At 39.5% G+C, this 17,394-nt stretch overlaps 1 protein-coding gene across 1 annotated transcript in view; it reads left to right on the top strand.

Moving 5' to 3' along the window:
• The window catches only part of myt1lb (myelin transcription factor 1-like, b), an 89,968-nt gene that overhangs the window by 56,342 nt on the left and 16,232 nt on the right, over positions 1–17,394 (top strand). Inside the window, exons 10-13 of the mRNA XM_077730661.1 lie at positions 3,358–3,791; positions 6,503–7,657; positions 12,574–12,708; positions 15,457–15,547. Of these exons, the coding sequence (XP_077586787.1) occupies positions 3,358–3,791; positions 6,503–7,657; positions 12,574–12,708; positions 15,457–15,547 (1,815 nt within the window). The remainder of the gene's footprint in view (positions 1–3,357; positions 3,792–6,502; positions 7,658–12,573; positions 12,709–15,456; positions 15,548–17,394) is intronic.

The following is a 17,394-nucleotide window of genomic DNA, read 5'->3' as shown; positions in this document are numbered from 1 at the left end:
CTGATTGAGCTGGATCATTCCAAATGGAGGAAACAAATACATTTTATTAACATGGGGGGACATGTTGTATGTTGAATGTTAAGCAAGAGATAGGCCTGTTCATTTCATGTTCTGTCGTTAAAAAGCGTATTTGTACCTCGTACCGTTAATTTACCGGTCTTCTTTCAAGACACGGGTAGTAACTGAGCAATCATGACTTGAATTAACCTAGCCAATAATGCCATTTTTTTTCATTCTTTTATGGAACAGTTAAGGTGTTGAGAGATAGTTGCTCTCTCATTGGCTATCATTACATCAAGTAAAATACAGGTTACAGTAAGTGTATTTAGATTGATGGTTAGTTTTTTTTTAGATTTTGCATTTTGTAAGTTGAATATATATATATATATATATATATATATATATATATATATATATATATATATATATGTATGTATATATATATATATATATATATACATACATATATATATATATATATATATATATATATATATATATATATATATATATATATATATATATACATATATACATATATACATATATACATATATACATTATATATATATATTACATATATATATATATATATATATATATATATATATATATATATATATATATATATATATATATATATATATATATATATATATATATATATATATATATATATATATATATATATATATATATATATATATATATATATATATATATATATATATATATATATATATATATATTATATTATATTATATTATATTATATTATATTATATTATATTATATTGCAAACGCAACACCAAAACAGAGCTACATTTTTATTCCTGCACCTACTCTCCCCTCCTGTCTTGGCAGTATCTACCCTACTGGGTCCTGCCCTTGCTTTATCTCGAGGGTCTCGGAATGGAGGAGCCTCGATGAGTGGCCTTTTAATGTGATTTTGAGGTGTTTGGCCGAGAACACTATTGATCACAGAGCCACGACTTGCTTCCACACGTGTGTAGCCGCACACATGCGCGCTCACTCGCTCGCCGTTCCAAAGACCCTCACGCAGCCTGGAGGCACGGGCCCGCCTGTCAGGCCGGGAATGAGTTTCCGTGTAGGTCGGGATTAATGAAATAGGACCCCCGGTTGCACAGCGGGCCGGGGGATCAGACCATTAAAGAATCCCTGGGCAGGCTGAGATTGAGCATGCCAGTAGAACGGACGCCAACTGACTGATGGGCATCCTAGAAAAGGGAGAAAGGATGGAATGCTCCACCAAGTCGGGATGCTTATCACCACTGGTAAAAGAGGACAAGTCCTCACTCAACCATGGGATTTCAATTGGACGTTTTTGTGGTAGGAGGCTTCAATTCACAGATTTGCTTTAACAAGTGGATATGGGTGATTCCAGGATTCCAGATTCAATTTTATTTAAAATAAGCATTTAGGTTTTGCCAATGAATTGCTGTCAAAATTGGGATTAGCTCTTAATGATGGATTTTTTTTCATGATTATTATTAAATATATAGCTTCAAGCATGATATACATCGTTTTTAGTTATTCTTTGGTTCCACCAATTTGTGTCTTAGTATCTTCTGGGTGAATATTCAAAGCTAATCTGGATTGACCCAAATCGCCAAGTCCACAAAAGTTTTGAACATAAAAACTCTCCACTGTCAAACGTATGTAAAATGCTACGAGTGAAGAGTCAACTCCATAAACTCATGCATTTGGCAATTGGGGGAATTTTCACCTTTTCATTGTCCCTATACTCAGCAACTTCTATTCTGTCGGGATAATTTTATAGCACCTTCACAATAACAAAGTCTTTACAGTCTTTTACAGGAATCTTGTTGCCTTTCAAAGACTTCATTGTTTCAAAAGTGCCCATTCCTTTGTTTTGTTTTTAGAAATAATATATTGCGGCAAAACAGATCCGAAACCAAGTAACTGGACATTCCCAACAATTTTTTCCATACAGTTTTCCATCCAGTATACTCGCATGCAGTTTTGTCATTTACCCAGTCATGACTTTTTTTGTGCAAAAGTCTAGCCGGGCCAGGGGAAATATCCAGAGGTCGTGTGAGTGTTTGTAAAATAGCAGCCCGGGGATATTTCACAGACGAGTGAGTGTGCCCAAAACGGGTTTAGCTTCCAGCTTGGAAAAGGGGGGGCTTTATTGAATGGCCAAAACACTCATCACGATTCTGTGTGTGTGTGTATGTGTGTGTGTTCCTTTTGTTCAAATGTGCTCCACTGTTGGTCTGAATGCAAAAAAAAGGAAAAGGCCTTCCAAAATCACAGGTTGGTGAAATAGTTTAAGATGCTGTGCTTAAGAAATACAGTGCACAGGCCATCTGATTGGGGTTTGTCAACCTGCCGTGAAGAGATTCAATTCATGTGACTTCACGTTGCCTTCCTCCCTTTTTGTCACAATTCCAAAGAGGCAGTTGTCTTTTGATGTGCTGGGTTCATGTCAGAACAAAGGCTGGTGTAGCGTCTTTGCAGAGCAGATGCACTCATTTGCTTTTACCTGGAGAACAAATTGGTTTAACCCTGGAAAAATATGAACTCAACCTCCTCTTTAGTTTGAAATAGAATTCCATATATAATAGAGCTGCAATTTGCATTTGTTATAGCACGTCATTGGAGGCAATAAAAAAAAATCCTTATTTCCTAGTTTATCACTAGGAGACCTCCAATGTGCGTTTGTTTATCCGCTGCTGAACCTCCTACTTCAAGTTGATTTGACGTCTAGAGCTGTCAATGGGTTTAAAAAATATTTGTTTTCTTTCTCTGGCCAATGTGCACCCTCACACCTCACTTGTTTATTGCTTGAATGTTTGTTAATTTACTGCAAGGCGTACCATTTTATATTGATTTGGACTTCTAGCACCGTCAATGGTGGCAAATGAGGAAAAAGCAAACTAGATTTTTTTTTAATTCTTCTAATCTTTTGGCCACACCAAAGTTTATTTCAAGGAGACGTCCAATCTATATGAAGCAAGTGGGTGGCAGCGAAGGAAGGTTAATTCATTGGATACCAACACTTCCCCATCAAACTGATTGGACACCTTACGCAAATCAATTGCAGACTATAAGTCAAGCAGTTTGTGAGCAGGGTGAGAAAGCAATGACTTTATTTTCTAGTGAGTATGTTGTGATTGTTTATTTTTTCAATAACATGGTACAGTATACTAGATTAATAACACCCAGCCAAGTATCGAAAATTAGTTTGGCTGCAACACTGATTTGTATAGCGTAGGGTCTCGAGAATAAGAAAAAAAACGTACAGATGAAGTGAATATTTACATTTAAGCGCATCAAAGAGCTAATGGCGGCTCTCTCGCTCTTATCGTTGCAGTGTGTACGGATGCCCCGTGGCCAAGAAGAGAAAGAGTCTAGACAGACAAAGCTCGGAGAGCTCCCCCAAGAAAAGCACCTATCTAGATGCCATGGACAACTCTACAATGGAGGAATGCTACGAGACTGACGCCAGTCAAGAGGTGGACGACAGGGAAGAAGAAGAAGAAGAAGAAGAGGGAGCGCTTGAGGAGGACCAAGAGGTGGAAGAAATTGAAGGTTACATGGACTACAATGAAGAGCAGATGGAGCATGAAGAAGGGGAGATGGGAAGAGGGGAGGCTGAGGAAGATGAGGTAGATGTGGAGGAAGAAGATATTGAAGAGGAAGGGAGGGTAGAGGAGGAGGAAGAGGAGGATGAGGAGGAGGAGGAGGAGGAAGAAACGGTGGCAGTGGAGGACTATGAGGAAGAGGAAGAAGGAGAGTCAAGGCAAGGTGAGAAAAATTACAATTTACATCAGAGCGCTATGCTGGAATTTAACTGATTCAAAAAAAGGTTTGCTCTATGCAACATTTGCATATATTCATATTTGTATTTACATATTTGATGAGCCGCGTGAGGTATTTGTAACAAGTCAACATCATGTTCGAACATTGTGTTGCACATTCGTATGAGATCAGAACAGCGTGGCTATGATATCATTTGATTTGGGGGACTTTTATTTATATTATTCTTTCTTTTATACATTTGACATACAGATAAAAATGTTAAATCTCTTATTGATATTTTTTTAATTGTTAATCGGTTTTCTTCCTAGGCAAATATTTCATTTTAATGCTTTAATGCACAAATTAGGATTATTATGAAGTATGAATATATGACAAAGCATAATATATTAATCGTTTTTAGGAAAACTAAAACAAAATTTAAAAAAAAAACATCAAACTGTTGGTGGTCAAATAAGAGAAAAAAAAGACATAGTATAAAGTACGAAAAAAAAGTGCAACCTATAGTCCGGATAATACAGTAGCTATTTTTTGCGAGGGCGTTTGGGGAGACTGGAGGCCCATATGTTGCCCCCTGCCAAGGCTTCAACCCCCCGTCTCGGTTGACGTGCCGAACACCAGATTTGGCAGGTTTCTCTCCAGCAGACTCTGCTTTGCACCCCCGCATCGCGATTGGACCTGACAGTGCCTTCAAGTCCAATTAGGAGTGAGGATCCGAGGGTGGGGGGGTGTGTTAACCCCGTTTGATGCTCAGCTCTACCCGCCCAAAGTGTTGATGCCGTGTTCTTATTATCTTGCAGACATGTGAAAACACCATTACAGACTGATGTACTCACTAACAAACTACTACACTTTGCTAGAAAATTATTCAATCGGCCATTGGCATTGACAACAATAGACATCCAGTCCAAGGAATGTCTCAATGACGTGTCGTTTTCACAATCGTCAATGGATCCCATTATCTGGTAGTTACTGAGTTAAACTGATAAGTAAAAATAATCAATAAATATAATAGCAAAAATAATGTATCTTAAAAAAAGAAGACATTTGGCTAAGTCTTTTCCCCTCAGGGCATTTCCTTAGTAGCGGATAGGGCAAAATACATCATCTGGGACATTTTTTGTCCAATTATTATCGACCAGGAGGGTTGACAGCGAACTATCGGGTCCCCGGTCAACTCAGGCGGCCATGAGTGAGATATGACATAAGCCCAATACATTTCTCAAGTCTTAAGTCTCATTCTCCTCACTCAGCTCTGTAAACATAATGTAATTTTCCTGATTATGATTTAACACCTTACAGCCTTTTTTAATTTGCTGTTTTCCCATAAAAAGTGCGAAAGAAATTTGTCCAAATGCACGGTTATTATTCTTCACATTCACCCTACGACAGCGGTTCCGGATTGTAGATTCCAATCACATAAACGTAATAGAGGTGACATCCTGGAGCTTCTGCTGTGTTCCTCTGCGGCGTGCACATCTCTGAAGCTAATCCAAAGCCAATTCATAGCAGGATAGCGTCCCTGTTTCCTCCCTTAATCTGTTTCACTTCCACATTTCTTTTGTGTACTGTGATTGCTCCTCTAATTGCTTCGCCGCACCGCGTGTCGTGCCGTCGAAAATTAAACCCCATGAGTGCATGAGGCACAGGACTGTACTGTCAAAATATGTGCTTGGTCATTTGTGAATGTTCCCTCCTTAGCCACTGAGCTCTAATACTGCTTATCTTACAGTGTACGGTGTGTGTGCGCATGTGCAATTCTTCTTTTTTGTGGTACCTCGACTTACCACATTTTCGGGGGGCAGAAGTGGGTTCATCAATTGGGTTTTTTGTAAGTAGAGACGCATTTCACATTGAAAAGTTCTAATTTGTTATATAGTCCCCATTACTAACACTGAAAGACTTTAAAAATGATTAAAGTATATGCGTTTTTGTTACAAAAAAAATGAGAAACATGATAAGAAGATGATTTATGAAGCCATTACAATTCAGATATGCATAAACATGTATTGGGGTGGATGACCGAGTGCGTACATTTTGGCATCTTAGTAAACATACACATGTAAACACACAACTTCACAACTTTATGTTTGGAGAAATAGTTGCCCTGCATAACTTACACTTGTTTGGTTTGTTTTTACGACTGTATTTTCCACATAAAGACTGCAGGAATATACAATAAGTGTTGCCAGTGCCCACTTCATCTTGTTGGTTCACATCAGAAATGTGCAAGGAGAAATTGGAAGGACTCCAGAAGTGAAAGCTGTAAATTACTGACAGTAAAGATTGAGCAACATATAGCAGCCTGTCAGAATCAATTATGCACTGAAAAGACGTCTTAAAATTATTCTGATGGGATTCCAAGACTCCTAGATTATTGATGTTAAAGAAATACATGTGGTCAATTCTCTTTTCCATATTCTGACCAAGACTGAATGAAATTTCAGATTGGTTGGTTTTTTTTTTAAACATGAAGGGACTTGAGAGTTCCTAATTGCGTTAAAGGCAGACAACTTATTTCATGACATTTCCGAGAACATCTGTTTTTGGAATAATCTCAAACTGCCATCTAGTGCCCTGTGTTTATTGACAATTTTGTAAAGACTGGAAGCAAACAGATCTGATTTGGAGGAACCAAGACCATCTTTCCGGTTGACCTTTGTAGAATTAAAAGATGTTTGTGGTTTTATTCTCGGCAGAGGAGGATCCGATGAGTGGCGGCGAGGGCAGCAGCGGCAAGTCGGGTCCTGGAGGGGAGAAGGATGACAACAACAACGATGAGTACGAGAACTACGACGAACTCGTGGCCAAGTCGTTGCTCAACCTGGGCAAGATCGCGGAAGATGCCGCCAATCGGGCCATGACGGAGTCGGAGATGAACAGCAACTCTTCTCACAGCGCCGAAGAAGAAGAGGATGAGGAAGAGGAGGAGGAAGAAGAAGAAGAAGAGGAAGAAGAAGAAGAAGAGGAGGAGGAAGAAGAAGAGGAGGACGAAGAAGAAGAAGAGGAAGAAGAGGAGGAAGAAGAGGAAGAGAGCGAGGAAACGCCAACAGTTCATCCACGCGATCTGAGTTTGGATGTTCACAGTGATGTGGTTAGAGAGACTGTGGACTCCCTTAAACTTTTGGCGCAAGGACATGGTGCCGTTTTGCCGGACAACTTGGAGGGACGGGACTATGTGGATGGCGTCCCCGGTGACTGTTCCCACAACGGCGTGGGCATACACAATGGCGGCAACGGACTGACTAAGAATGGCGCTAACGGACAATTAGAAAACAGCGATGAGGAAGTGTGTCTAAGCAGTCTGGAGTGCCTACGGAATCAGTGCTTCGACCTGGCTCGGAAACTCAGCGAAACCAAGCCCAGCGAGCGCAATGGCCCCTTCCAGCCCAATCATTACCTTTGCGGGGACGTCAACCAGCAGCCCCAACACCACGGCTACGGGGAATTCCAGCACGGCCGAGATGACGGACGAATGCTCGACAGGAACTATTCCGACATGGACAATCTCCTGAAGTTGGAGGAACAGCTGAGTCCGCGATCCAAGGCCTTCGCCAGTTGCGCTCAGGGCGACCGTTTTCATCCGCGAGACTTTGACGAAGACACGGCCTCCGTCACGTCGGACAGATCCGAGGAAGTGTTCGACATGACTAAGGGAAATCTGTCCTTGTTAGAAAAAGCCATTGCGCTGGAGTCCCAACGCGCCAAGGCCCTGAGAGACAAGATGGAGGCCGAAGCGGCCAGGAGAGACGGGGTGAGGTACGGCCATGACGACCACGGATCGCGTCATGCCTACGCCGTCGAGCGGAAAGGACGACTGCCTGACGGAATGAAGAAGCTCTTTTATCACAAAGGTCAGTAAACTAAACATAGACGTCCGGTAAACACTGTCATACAAACAAAACATCCAATAGAAGAGCTAGAAATAGAATCATAATACATCACCAGGTTAGTATATCACCCCATGCATTTTCTATATCCACTCACAAGGATTATTTGTTGGCTTTTGACTGTGCATTCCCCAGGAAATATGTTTTTTTGTCACATACAATGTTCCCTCTAAGCTGCGCACTACTCTCGCCTTCTCTGCACAGCAGCAATCATATGGCGTGCAGTAAATAATTTTTTATTGTTGTTTTTTTTACCCTTTTCCCCATGATGGCGCCATTTACACGGCACCCAGTGCCTGTAGCTCTGTCCACTCTTATGTTTTTGGTGTTTTACAGCATGTTTTACATGAAAAATTAGAGGGAACATTGACATGCACCTGCTTATTCCAGGTGTGAAACTGGTGTGGCTATAGCTAGCAATGATGTCGCTCACACTGGAACTCACGGAGGTTGTCTTTCTGCCCAGACCAACGAAAAATTAAAGGGAACATTGGTCACATAGCTTTTATGGGCGGCCCATTTGGTGAAACTAGAGCATGATTTCAAATGCAGCTCTTATTTGATCTCATTAGATCATTTAGGTTTACATAATCTTAGGTGAAATTCGTTGCCTCAATTATATCATAGTAATGCAGACTGTCCATCTTCTGTCGTAGACATGGGATAACCCGCACACATCCTTTTTCTAACCCCGGGACAATCTCTTTTGCAGCTCATTTGAACATTTGAATCATGGCCGCAGCGGTAAAGGCAGCTTATGTTGTTAAAATAGGCCAGCATGGAAACATCTGAGGGTTGGCTTGTCAGGCATAAGTAATGGCAATCTGCATGGCCTGTTAGGGCTGTACATTTCCTCCCTGGGATGCAGCTCGGGGTGTAAAGCCCTCCTATTTTTAACCCTACTTTTCAGGACTTTGGGAAGATAATTCATTCATCCGTTCTTTACGTCGTGCTCTTAGTTCCATTTATTTTCACCATGCCACATCAGGACAAATAGAGTGATACTGCTACTTAGGAAAGTCATTTCTTTAAGAACCGGCATCGTAATTTTGGATTTTTCGTAAGTAGAGCTGCCTAAATGTGAATTCTTGCATTAGTTCCATGGTCTTTGAATTACTACACACCCATAACTTTTAAATATTATAAAAGGGCACCAATTTATTATGAAAGATGTGAGAAATATACAAAAAAAATAGATAAGAAAATTATTCATCAACACATTAATATTGATAAAACAAGTACGTAAACACACAATTTAACTTAAAATTAGGAATTAATGCAGCAACCTGCTAGCCAATGAGAAGCCAGCTAAGTGGAGGATGATAGCCAACGGGAGATCAACTCTTGTCATGTAAATCAATATCAAAAATTAATATAAAATACAGAATACATGCAATATACATGCATTTCAGGGGATATTTCATTTTAGTGAGATTGTGTGTTTTGTAACTTGAATTTCCAAATTTTCCCATTTCAGCTATTTCATAATTAGAAAAATTCTTATGGAGAGACATTCATAAGTAGAGGTACCAAATAGTAAATAGTATTGTGCTGGGCCTTTGCAGCTTAGACCGTAAAATAGCAAGTGCCGCACTCATTCAGGCTGATTGGACTCCACATTCCCCTTTTAGTCCAAATGATCCATTCATAATATCTTTTCCGAGCAGTCATATTCAAGCCTTAATTAGGCTAAATGATTTCTCCCCACACGGGATATTCCAACAAGACACACAAATAAGAGCATGCTAATTCACAGCAGGGTGATATTACACCTCCAAATGCCACACAATTCTCAGCAGGTATAATATTGTGCAACGTAAATGCCACGGAAATTTGCGTTTGGAGAACCTTCCGCACACTCGGAGCTTGAACGATGCTGCATTAAAGAGCGGAAGGTTGATCATCATCTAGATAGCAGATAGTAGCAGACACAAGCTCAGCGGGGCTCCCGTGCGCCATTTATAAAACACAGCACGCTGAAGACTGAGCGGGGACGGTGGGAGTTGGGGGTGAACGTACCTCGGAAAAAGACACTCGAGGTTAAAATGAGAATTGAGGAGTATCACAATGACCGATAAGGAACGACGGCCCGACTGACGGCACATTAATTACCCCGGGATGATATGCTAATAGCGCCATTTGCAATGCAAAACGTAGCTCCGCCCTCCCGACCTTTGGTCAATTATCTCTTCCTTCTAATGCAGGGGGTGTCAAACTCAGTTTGGTTGGCGGGGGGGGGGGGGGTTGTTGACGGCGGATAGGAAATCGTACAAAATGCACGCATTCGATCACACATGTCACAAAATTGGGGTTTTACGGCACCCATGTGAGGAAAGAAACGAAGTATTCCATTCTGTATGCACGGTAGGAATAATCTACATAAAAGGGTGTCAGACTCAGGTTGGTTTGCGGGCCACTTTAATGTCAACTTGATTTCACGTGGGCCATACCATTTCAGATATAATATTTCGATTTTTTTTAATAAATGGATTAAAAGAACTGGATTAAAAGCCCTGAATATTCTGTTTTTCTAAAACAATGTTTATTTTAGCTTTTTTAATATATATTTAGGTTTTACAAAAGTTTTTTAAACTAAAAACCCAGAAAAAATGGACTAAAAAATTACAATTATTGGTTTAAAAGGAGGAAACTCAGGAAATTGAATATACATCTATACTCTTCATTTTAATTTGATCCTTAAACAGAAAGTCGGCACTCATGATTTACATTCCTGGGCCACACAAAATGATCCGGCGGGCCAGATTTGGCCCCCGTACCGCCACTTTGACATATGTAGATTCTACATTGTCAACATGTCTTTTATTCAGCCAAAATATGTATAACCGTGCTTATAGTTACCAATATTTCAATTGTACTTATTTTCATGCGTATAGCTAGCACCTCAAAATCATTCTTAAGGAGGAGCCAAGTGATTAAAATAATATTTTGTATGAACGAAGAAGGGAAACCTTAAAACAACAAACAGGCAGAAAACTTTAAACACCAGTGATAGATTTGATTTGGGTGAATGAGTGGGTGTGCTCTGTCACCTCATCTTAACCTACTTGATTCTGTTCTTCTTTGTTCTTACTTGGTTGCCTCTGGGGTTTTGTGGGGTTGTCACTCGGCGCTTTAGGAGCAGCGTCTCCAGCCTTTAATCAGCCGCACATCAGTCTGCCTGCAGCACGCGATAACGCCACCGCACTCCCTCGTTTGACTCTAATTCCAGCGGCTAATCAACATTTTCACTCTCATATTGTCACGTTTTGATTGGACAAGCTGCTGAATTGCCAACATCAAGAACATTTGCAGAAAAATATACGTACATACGTATATTTCAGGGGTAGATTCATGATTCAAATCCAAAATGTATGAAGGATCTTTTGCATTGAAAAACTCTAAAATAAAGAGGTTTGATTTGTCTATAAACATAATTTAATAGCTTCAAGTCAATGGCTGCCATTCACACTTGGGGTTTAGAGAAAAGAGAATAATGGAGGTCTTTGCATGATATAATCAAGAAAAAAATTGCTGCACGCACTGAAGAATACAGAACGTTATGCTGCCATTTTGGGAAACAAAATGGCAAGTTATGAGAGCACAGATATGGATTTAATTATAATTGTTTTACTTATTGAACATTTTTTAATACATACATATACACACATAAGCATATTTGCTCATTTTTTAATTGTTTTGAAGAATACATTTGATCAAAATAACTAAAAGACATACCGACCCGCATAAGTAAACTTGGTTTTAAATTACAATGTATTATTTTAGTGCATCATGTCATAAAATAATTTTAATCTATATGTCCCTTGTCACAGAACGTTTTGGTTATGTCCACAGTGAAAAACCTTTACATAGTAATAAATCAGTTAGTATACTTGATCAATATACTACCACTGTACTGTATGTGTATTAGATCTTTTTGTATAATGAAATAATTTAGTCCATATACTGCACCCCCATTGAAAATGCCACCATTTATTAGAACCTTTAGCTAAAGGCCAAAGGAATCTGAATGTAGCCGTGTTGTTTAAAACAACGACGAGTTCCCGCTGACCCAATCGGTCAAGAGAAGTTACAATGATAATTGAACATTAGTGTCAGGTTGAATCATTTGAAGTGAAGTAGCGAAATCATTGCAATAAATGATGTTCTCATTAAAGTCTCTTCTTCCATAATTGCTAAAGGTTAAAAACCTGAATTGTTCATTTCATTTCAATGAATGCTCAAGGCTTCAAGGCCTAGCAGATCTATTGCAGCAAAGAGAAATCCTTTTCTTTTTTTAAATGAGCCCACTATTTCACAATGAATAGGTTATGGTGCAGTTTGCACTTGTACAGTACAATCTCATGTTCATGAGTCACTTTTAATATTATGAGAACTTTAATTGCTCCTGTGACGTCATCATTTTTTTAAGAAAGCTGAATGCAATGTTTTTAGATATAATATTTAGATTTTTTTTATAAATGGATTAAAAGAAATGGATTAAAAGTCCTGAATATTCAGTTTTTTTATAGATCTAAAACAATGTTTCGTTAAGTTTTTTTTAATATATTTTTAGATTTTTACAAAATGATTTTTGAACTAAAAACACAGAAAAAATGGATTAAAAAATGACAATTATTGATTGAAAAGGGTCAAATCAGGACATTTAATATACATCTATACTCTTCATTTTAATTTGATCCTAAAACAGAAAGTCAACACTCATGATTTATTTTCCCGGGCCACACAAAATAATGCAGCGGGCCAGATTTGGCCCCTGGGCCGCCACTTCGACACATATGATCTTGATCATTTACTTCTGAATACTATTTGACAGGATTCTATTATATAATCAGTGACTTTGAACTTTATCTTTCCCGCAGATTCCTCCCGCGCAGACAAGAAGGAAAGCCGCTGTCCGACACCGGGTTGCGATGGCACTGGTCACGTGACTGGCTTGTACCCCCACCATCGAAGCCTATCGGGCTGTCCGCACAAAGACAGAGTGCCACCAGAAAGTAAGCCATCTGCTCTCACACTAAAAGTATCTACCCAATCCGAGGCGTTCACCTTCCGTGTATCTCGGCATGCCTCCTCCCTGTGATCACTGCTCAGTGCGATTCACTCTCGTTTGTGGACGTGTGTGTGTGTATGTTAAAGTTGTGGCCACTCATGTGTGTATGTTTGTGTAAAAGTGTGTCCGTTTGCCGGACTGTTTGATCGCGAAGGCCTGCAGCGGCAGTTCTCACCTCACCTTTTTGCATGCCGCCATAGTTTTGTTCCTTGATTGCCCGCTTAGTGTGTCATAGTGACCAGGTGTGAAATGAGTACTTCATCTGTGAAAAAGTTGCTAAATGTTTTTTTGCGTTTTTTTTATTGCATGAGGCTCTCGTGTATATTTTCTAGAAGTGGGGTTATTGTGCTTGATGAGTATTTTGGAGCTTTGGAGAGAAAGTTTGCCTATAGATGACGTAAAATTTGATTTTTTTGGAGTTTGGTGATCGAGTCCAACACTTTAGTGGTGATGTTTCAAGGAGATTTTTTTCAAATTGTCAGCAAAAAAAAAAGGTTACAACAGTCTTCCTCATTAACTTTAGTGCAATGAATATTTGCATTAGTCTTTATCACAGTCTTACCATGTACAAATTAGGATTGCGCAATCAGTTTATGTGTAAGAAGGTGGTAAATCTGCGATAGTTGATCCACAAGTGGCAAGATATTACTGTAGCTTATATTTATATACATACATCTATGTGATTCTCGCAATATAATGTTTGATTAAAACTAAAATCGTAACAATCTGCGCGCAGTGCATCCTATAATCAATTATTCCTCATACTCATTTCCATTTTAGCCACTCAAATGACAGAAAGACTAAATTATTCTTTTAGGCTGATCTGAATTGAATGTCATTACATTGTACGAACAAACTTCTTATTGTGGTCAATGTGTGTACGTGCTGCCCTCACCTTTGGTGCACAAAGATGCTGGAGTCTAACACACGGATGATTCAGAGCCGTGACATTTTAAAAGGTGACCCGCTCCATCGGCCAATCACTACCATCATGTCAATATGTGCTCAGTAGACTCACACAGTCTTTGCTTGGCTAGTTTAAAGGTAAATACAACACACGAGACACTACCTGCCGGGTAAACTCAGCGACACGCCATTCGCTTTCACAGTTAATGCTTTTAACTGGACTGGTGAGATGATGGTTTATTAATACAGTGGTATCATTTCATTGGGAAATCACGCTGAGCGGCCAGACAGCTTTGTGGGGAAAGTGAAAAATGACAATCAAATTATGCCTGAAATTTCTTAATTTAAAAAAAAAATGGTTGCTCATTTATCCCTTTTCCTCAATAGAGCATGTGTGTCAAAGAGGTGGCCCCGGGGGCCAAATCTGGCCTGCAGCATCATTTTTTGTGGCCCGGGAAAGTAAATGATGAGTGCCGACTTTCTGTTTTAGGATCAAATTAAAAGGAAGAGTATAGATGCATATTAAATTTCATGATTCTCCCCTTTTTAAATCAATAATTATCATTTTTAATATTTTTTTAGTGTTTTTAGTTCAAAAATCATTTTGTAAAGTCTAAAAATATATTTTTTAAAAGAACTAGAATAAACATTGTTTTACATCTCTAAAAAACTGAATATTCAAAGATTTTGATCCAGTTTTTTTAATCCAATTATAAAATAAAAAAATCTAAATATTATATCTAAAATGGTCCGGCCCACCTGAAATCAAATTGACGTTAAAGCGGCCCGCGAACCTACCTGAGTATGACACCCTTGTCGAATAGGAGGCCAGCAAGGTGTTGGGACATAGCCAATGGGAAAAAGTTTAGTATTTAAGTTTTGGTGAATGTTTGAGGTTTCGTAACATGGATTTTTTTTTAATTTTTGTATCTTGGGATAAAACATTTCCCATGAGGCTTTTTGTAAACTAAATATTTCGTACTTAGAAGCATTCGTAAGTAGAGGTACCACTGCACTTCCATTTTCTGTGTCTTTCCAGATGGCAGAACCAAAATGTAGGATATGCATAATGTATTGGCTTGTGGCAAGTTGAGATACAGGCTTTTTTCCAATTACCTGCACCGAACACCAATTAGTATGTAAAGGAAAGGGGATGAGGAGAGGTGAAAGTGTAAGGGGGTGATAATGATGGAGCGGACGCCGATGGGGTTGGGCACCGCTCGCCACAGCGCGGAGGAGACGACCCTTCACCGCTCGCAGTGCACCGACAGCTCCTCTCAGACAGCCATAGATCATTAATCTAATTGGCCGGTTGCCATGGGGCGTGAGACTGTTTGAACGGTAAATGGTATTGAGGAGCGGGCCGTAGCAAAGTGCAAATCACAGAGGGAAAAGCATCTTCTACGGATTTTCCAAACATATGTTTTTTTTTTTGCATGATTGTCTGCTGTTGGTTGAATCTGCATTCGGCATGGCCCCGATTTGGTCCTCCATTTCTGTCTCTTGCTGAACCTAAATGGCCCCTTTTTTTTATTCACCACGGTGCCTTATCGCATGAATATTAATTTCAAAGTCTCGGATAAGTGGAAGCAATATGGCGGGGAACCTTGCCTGCCCTTTCAAACTGACGTTCATTAAAATGAAGAAGAGGTCATTTGGGTTCATGCAGGCTCATTCCCTAATGATGTTTATAATGCCAAGCTCACACACTAATAGAAGGCGTGCGTGGTCTGAAGGGGCTCCTAACCTCCCGTGTTTCTCACTCCTGTCTCCTGTCGCTATCAAGTCGTGGCTATGTATGAGAACGTTCTTAAGTGTCCTACGCCTGGCTGCACCGGACGTGGCCATGTCAATAGCAACAGAAACTCACACAGAAGGTAAGTGACAGCCTGCCCATGAGAAACAGGCTTGATCCGTATCTCCTTTTTTTTCTTTCTGTGGGATCGTACTTTTTCAGTTCTTGTGGATCTCAGCTTCTATTTTTTTATTTGTATTTTTTCACTTTATGTGTGGGTTTTGATTATAACGTTGCAATGCTTGATGAGGCTCATTACTACCTCCATCGGGGTTGTTACGTTTGTTATATTGTCCGCTGTTTATCTTTTTTTTTTTGTTCTTGTATTTGCCTGCTACATTTAGTCTGATTTCTATTTTTTTTAAATGCATCTTTTTGTCATTATGTTCCTATGAAGGATTCCACACTGATGAATACATATTTGATTGGGTGTACTTTTTACTTATACCACACTAGAGAGAAAGGGGATACACTTAACAGTCTAGTTTTCTTGTGAATACCGTATTTTCACAACTATATGGCGCACCACATTATAAGGCGCACTGCATTATAAGGCGCAACTTCAATGAACGACATTTTAATTTTTTTCCATATAGCATGAAGCATGATGGAAGAAATTCCAAAAACTGCCTTATTTATACACATTTTAATTTTATTTCCACACATAAAGCCACTGGATTATAAGGCGCCATATCTATTTTGGAGAAAATTTAAGACTTAAGTGCGCCTTATAGTCAGGAAAATACAGTATCTTAAAATTGATGGAAGAAATTCCAAAATCTGCTGGATTTATCTACATTTTTTTTCCATATATAAAGCACACTGGATTATAAGGGGCCCTGTCTATTTTGGAGAAAATTCAAGACTTTTAAGTGCGCCTTATAGTCCTGAAAATACGGTATCTGAAAATTGATGGAAGAAATTCCAAAAACTGCTGGATTTATCGACGTGACAAACACGCGTAGACTAATTCTGTTGCTTTGGTGCACCCACGCTAAAACACATAAATCATTTAACAGCCCCTTGGCAGAAAAACAACGGCATCTTTCAGGTGCCAGTGTGATGGGAGACCCGAAAATAGCTGTGCTGTCAGATGGGGTGAGGTTACAGTGAAAAAAGGAGTCACCCACAGCAGATGCTCAGGGAGTTCAGGCAAAGCAGCAGCTATTAGCACCTTTCTGCCACTCAGACAGAGTGACGGCAAAGGTGCGGACCTGGGAGGACCACAGTAGCCCCCCCACACTGTGCTCAGTGACACGACTCGGGCACAAATAGGCACGTGAATCCTAACTTCCACTTTGGCTCAAAAAAGGGAAATAAGCCACACTGTGAAAGTCACGGTGCTCATGAGCTTGACTCCACACCGGCTTCAGGCAACTGTCAAAGTGCATTTTGGGATGCCTGACATGTGATCTTGTCCGTCCAACAAGCACCAAAGGAAATGGAGGTCAAGGATTTTACCGTGAACATTTGTCAATAAGATGATGTTTCCACTATATCTCAATATTTCCACATGTGCCTCAAATTAGTATTGTTCTACTTAGTCATAAGTTTTTTGTTCAATGATGTATTTGACAAGAACTTACGCTATATCATTGGAGACCTTTAAAACAAAGACAATTAATTACTTAGCAATGTTTATGCTGATAAAGCTGGCCTTCGATAACGTTAGCGGCAAGTGAATTTCATTTTTGAACCAGTTCTACTGAACGTTGAGGTCAAAAGTTTGCATGTTCTCAAGTATTTTGGGGGTCTTTTCATGCGTGCTAATATCAGTTATTTGGCATTGACTTTAGAACCATATGGAGTGTGGTGGGGTGACTTTTAAAGCAGTACAGAGAACGGATGGTCGGATGGATGATATTTTAGACAGCATTTTGCATTTGAATTCATAATTTAAGCATATCAACGTCTTAACTCCACAAGGTT

Source organism: Stigmatopora nigra, chromosome 13, assembly GCF_051989575.1.
Source record: "Stigmatopora nigra isolate UIUO_SnigA chromosome 13, RoL_Snig_1.1, whole genome shotgun sequence".
NCBI classification, from domain to species: Eukaryota; Metazoa; Chordata; class Actinopteri; order Syngnathiformes; family Syngnathidae; genus Stigmatopora; species Stigmatopora nigra.
Note: the sequence above shows the minus strand (reverse complement) of the source record. Positions and strands in the feature narration are given on the sequence as shown.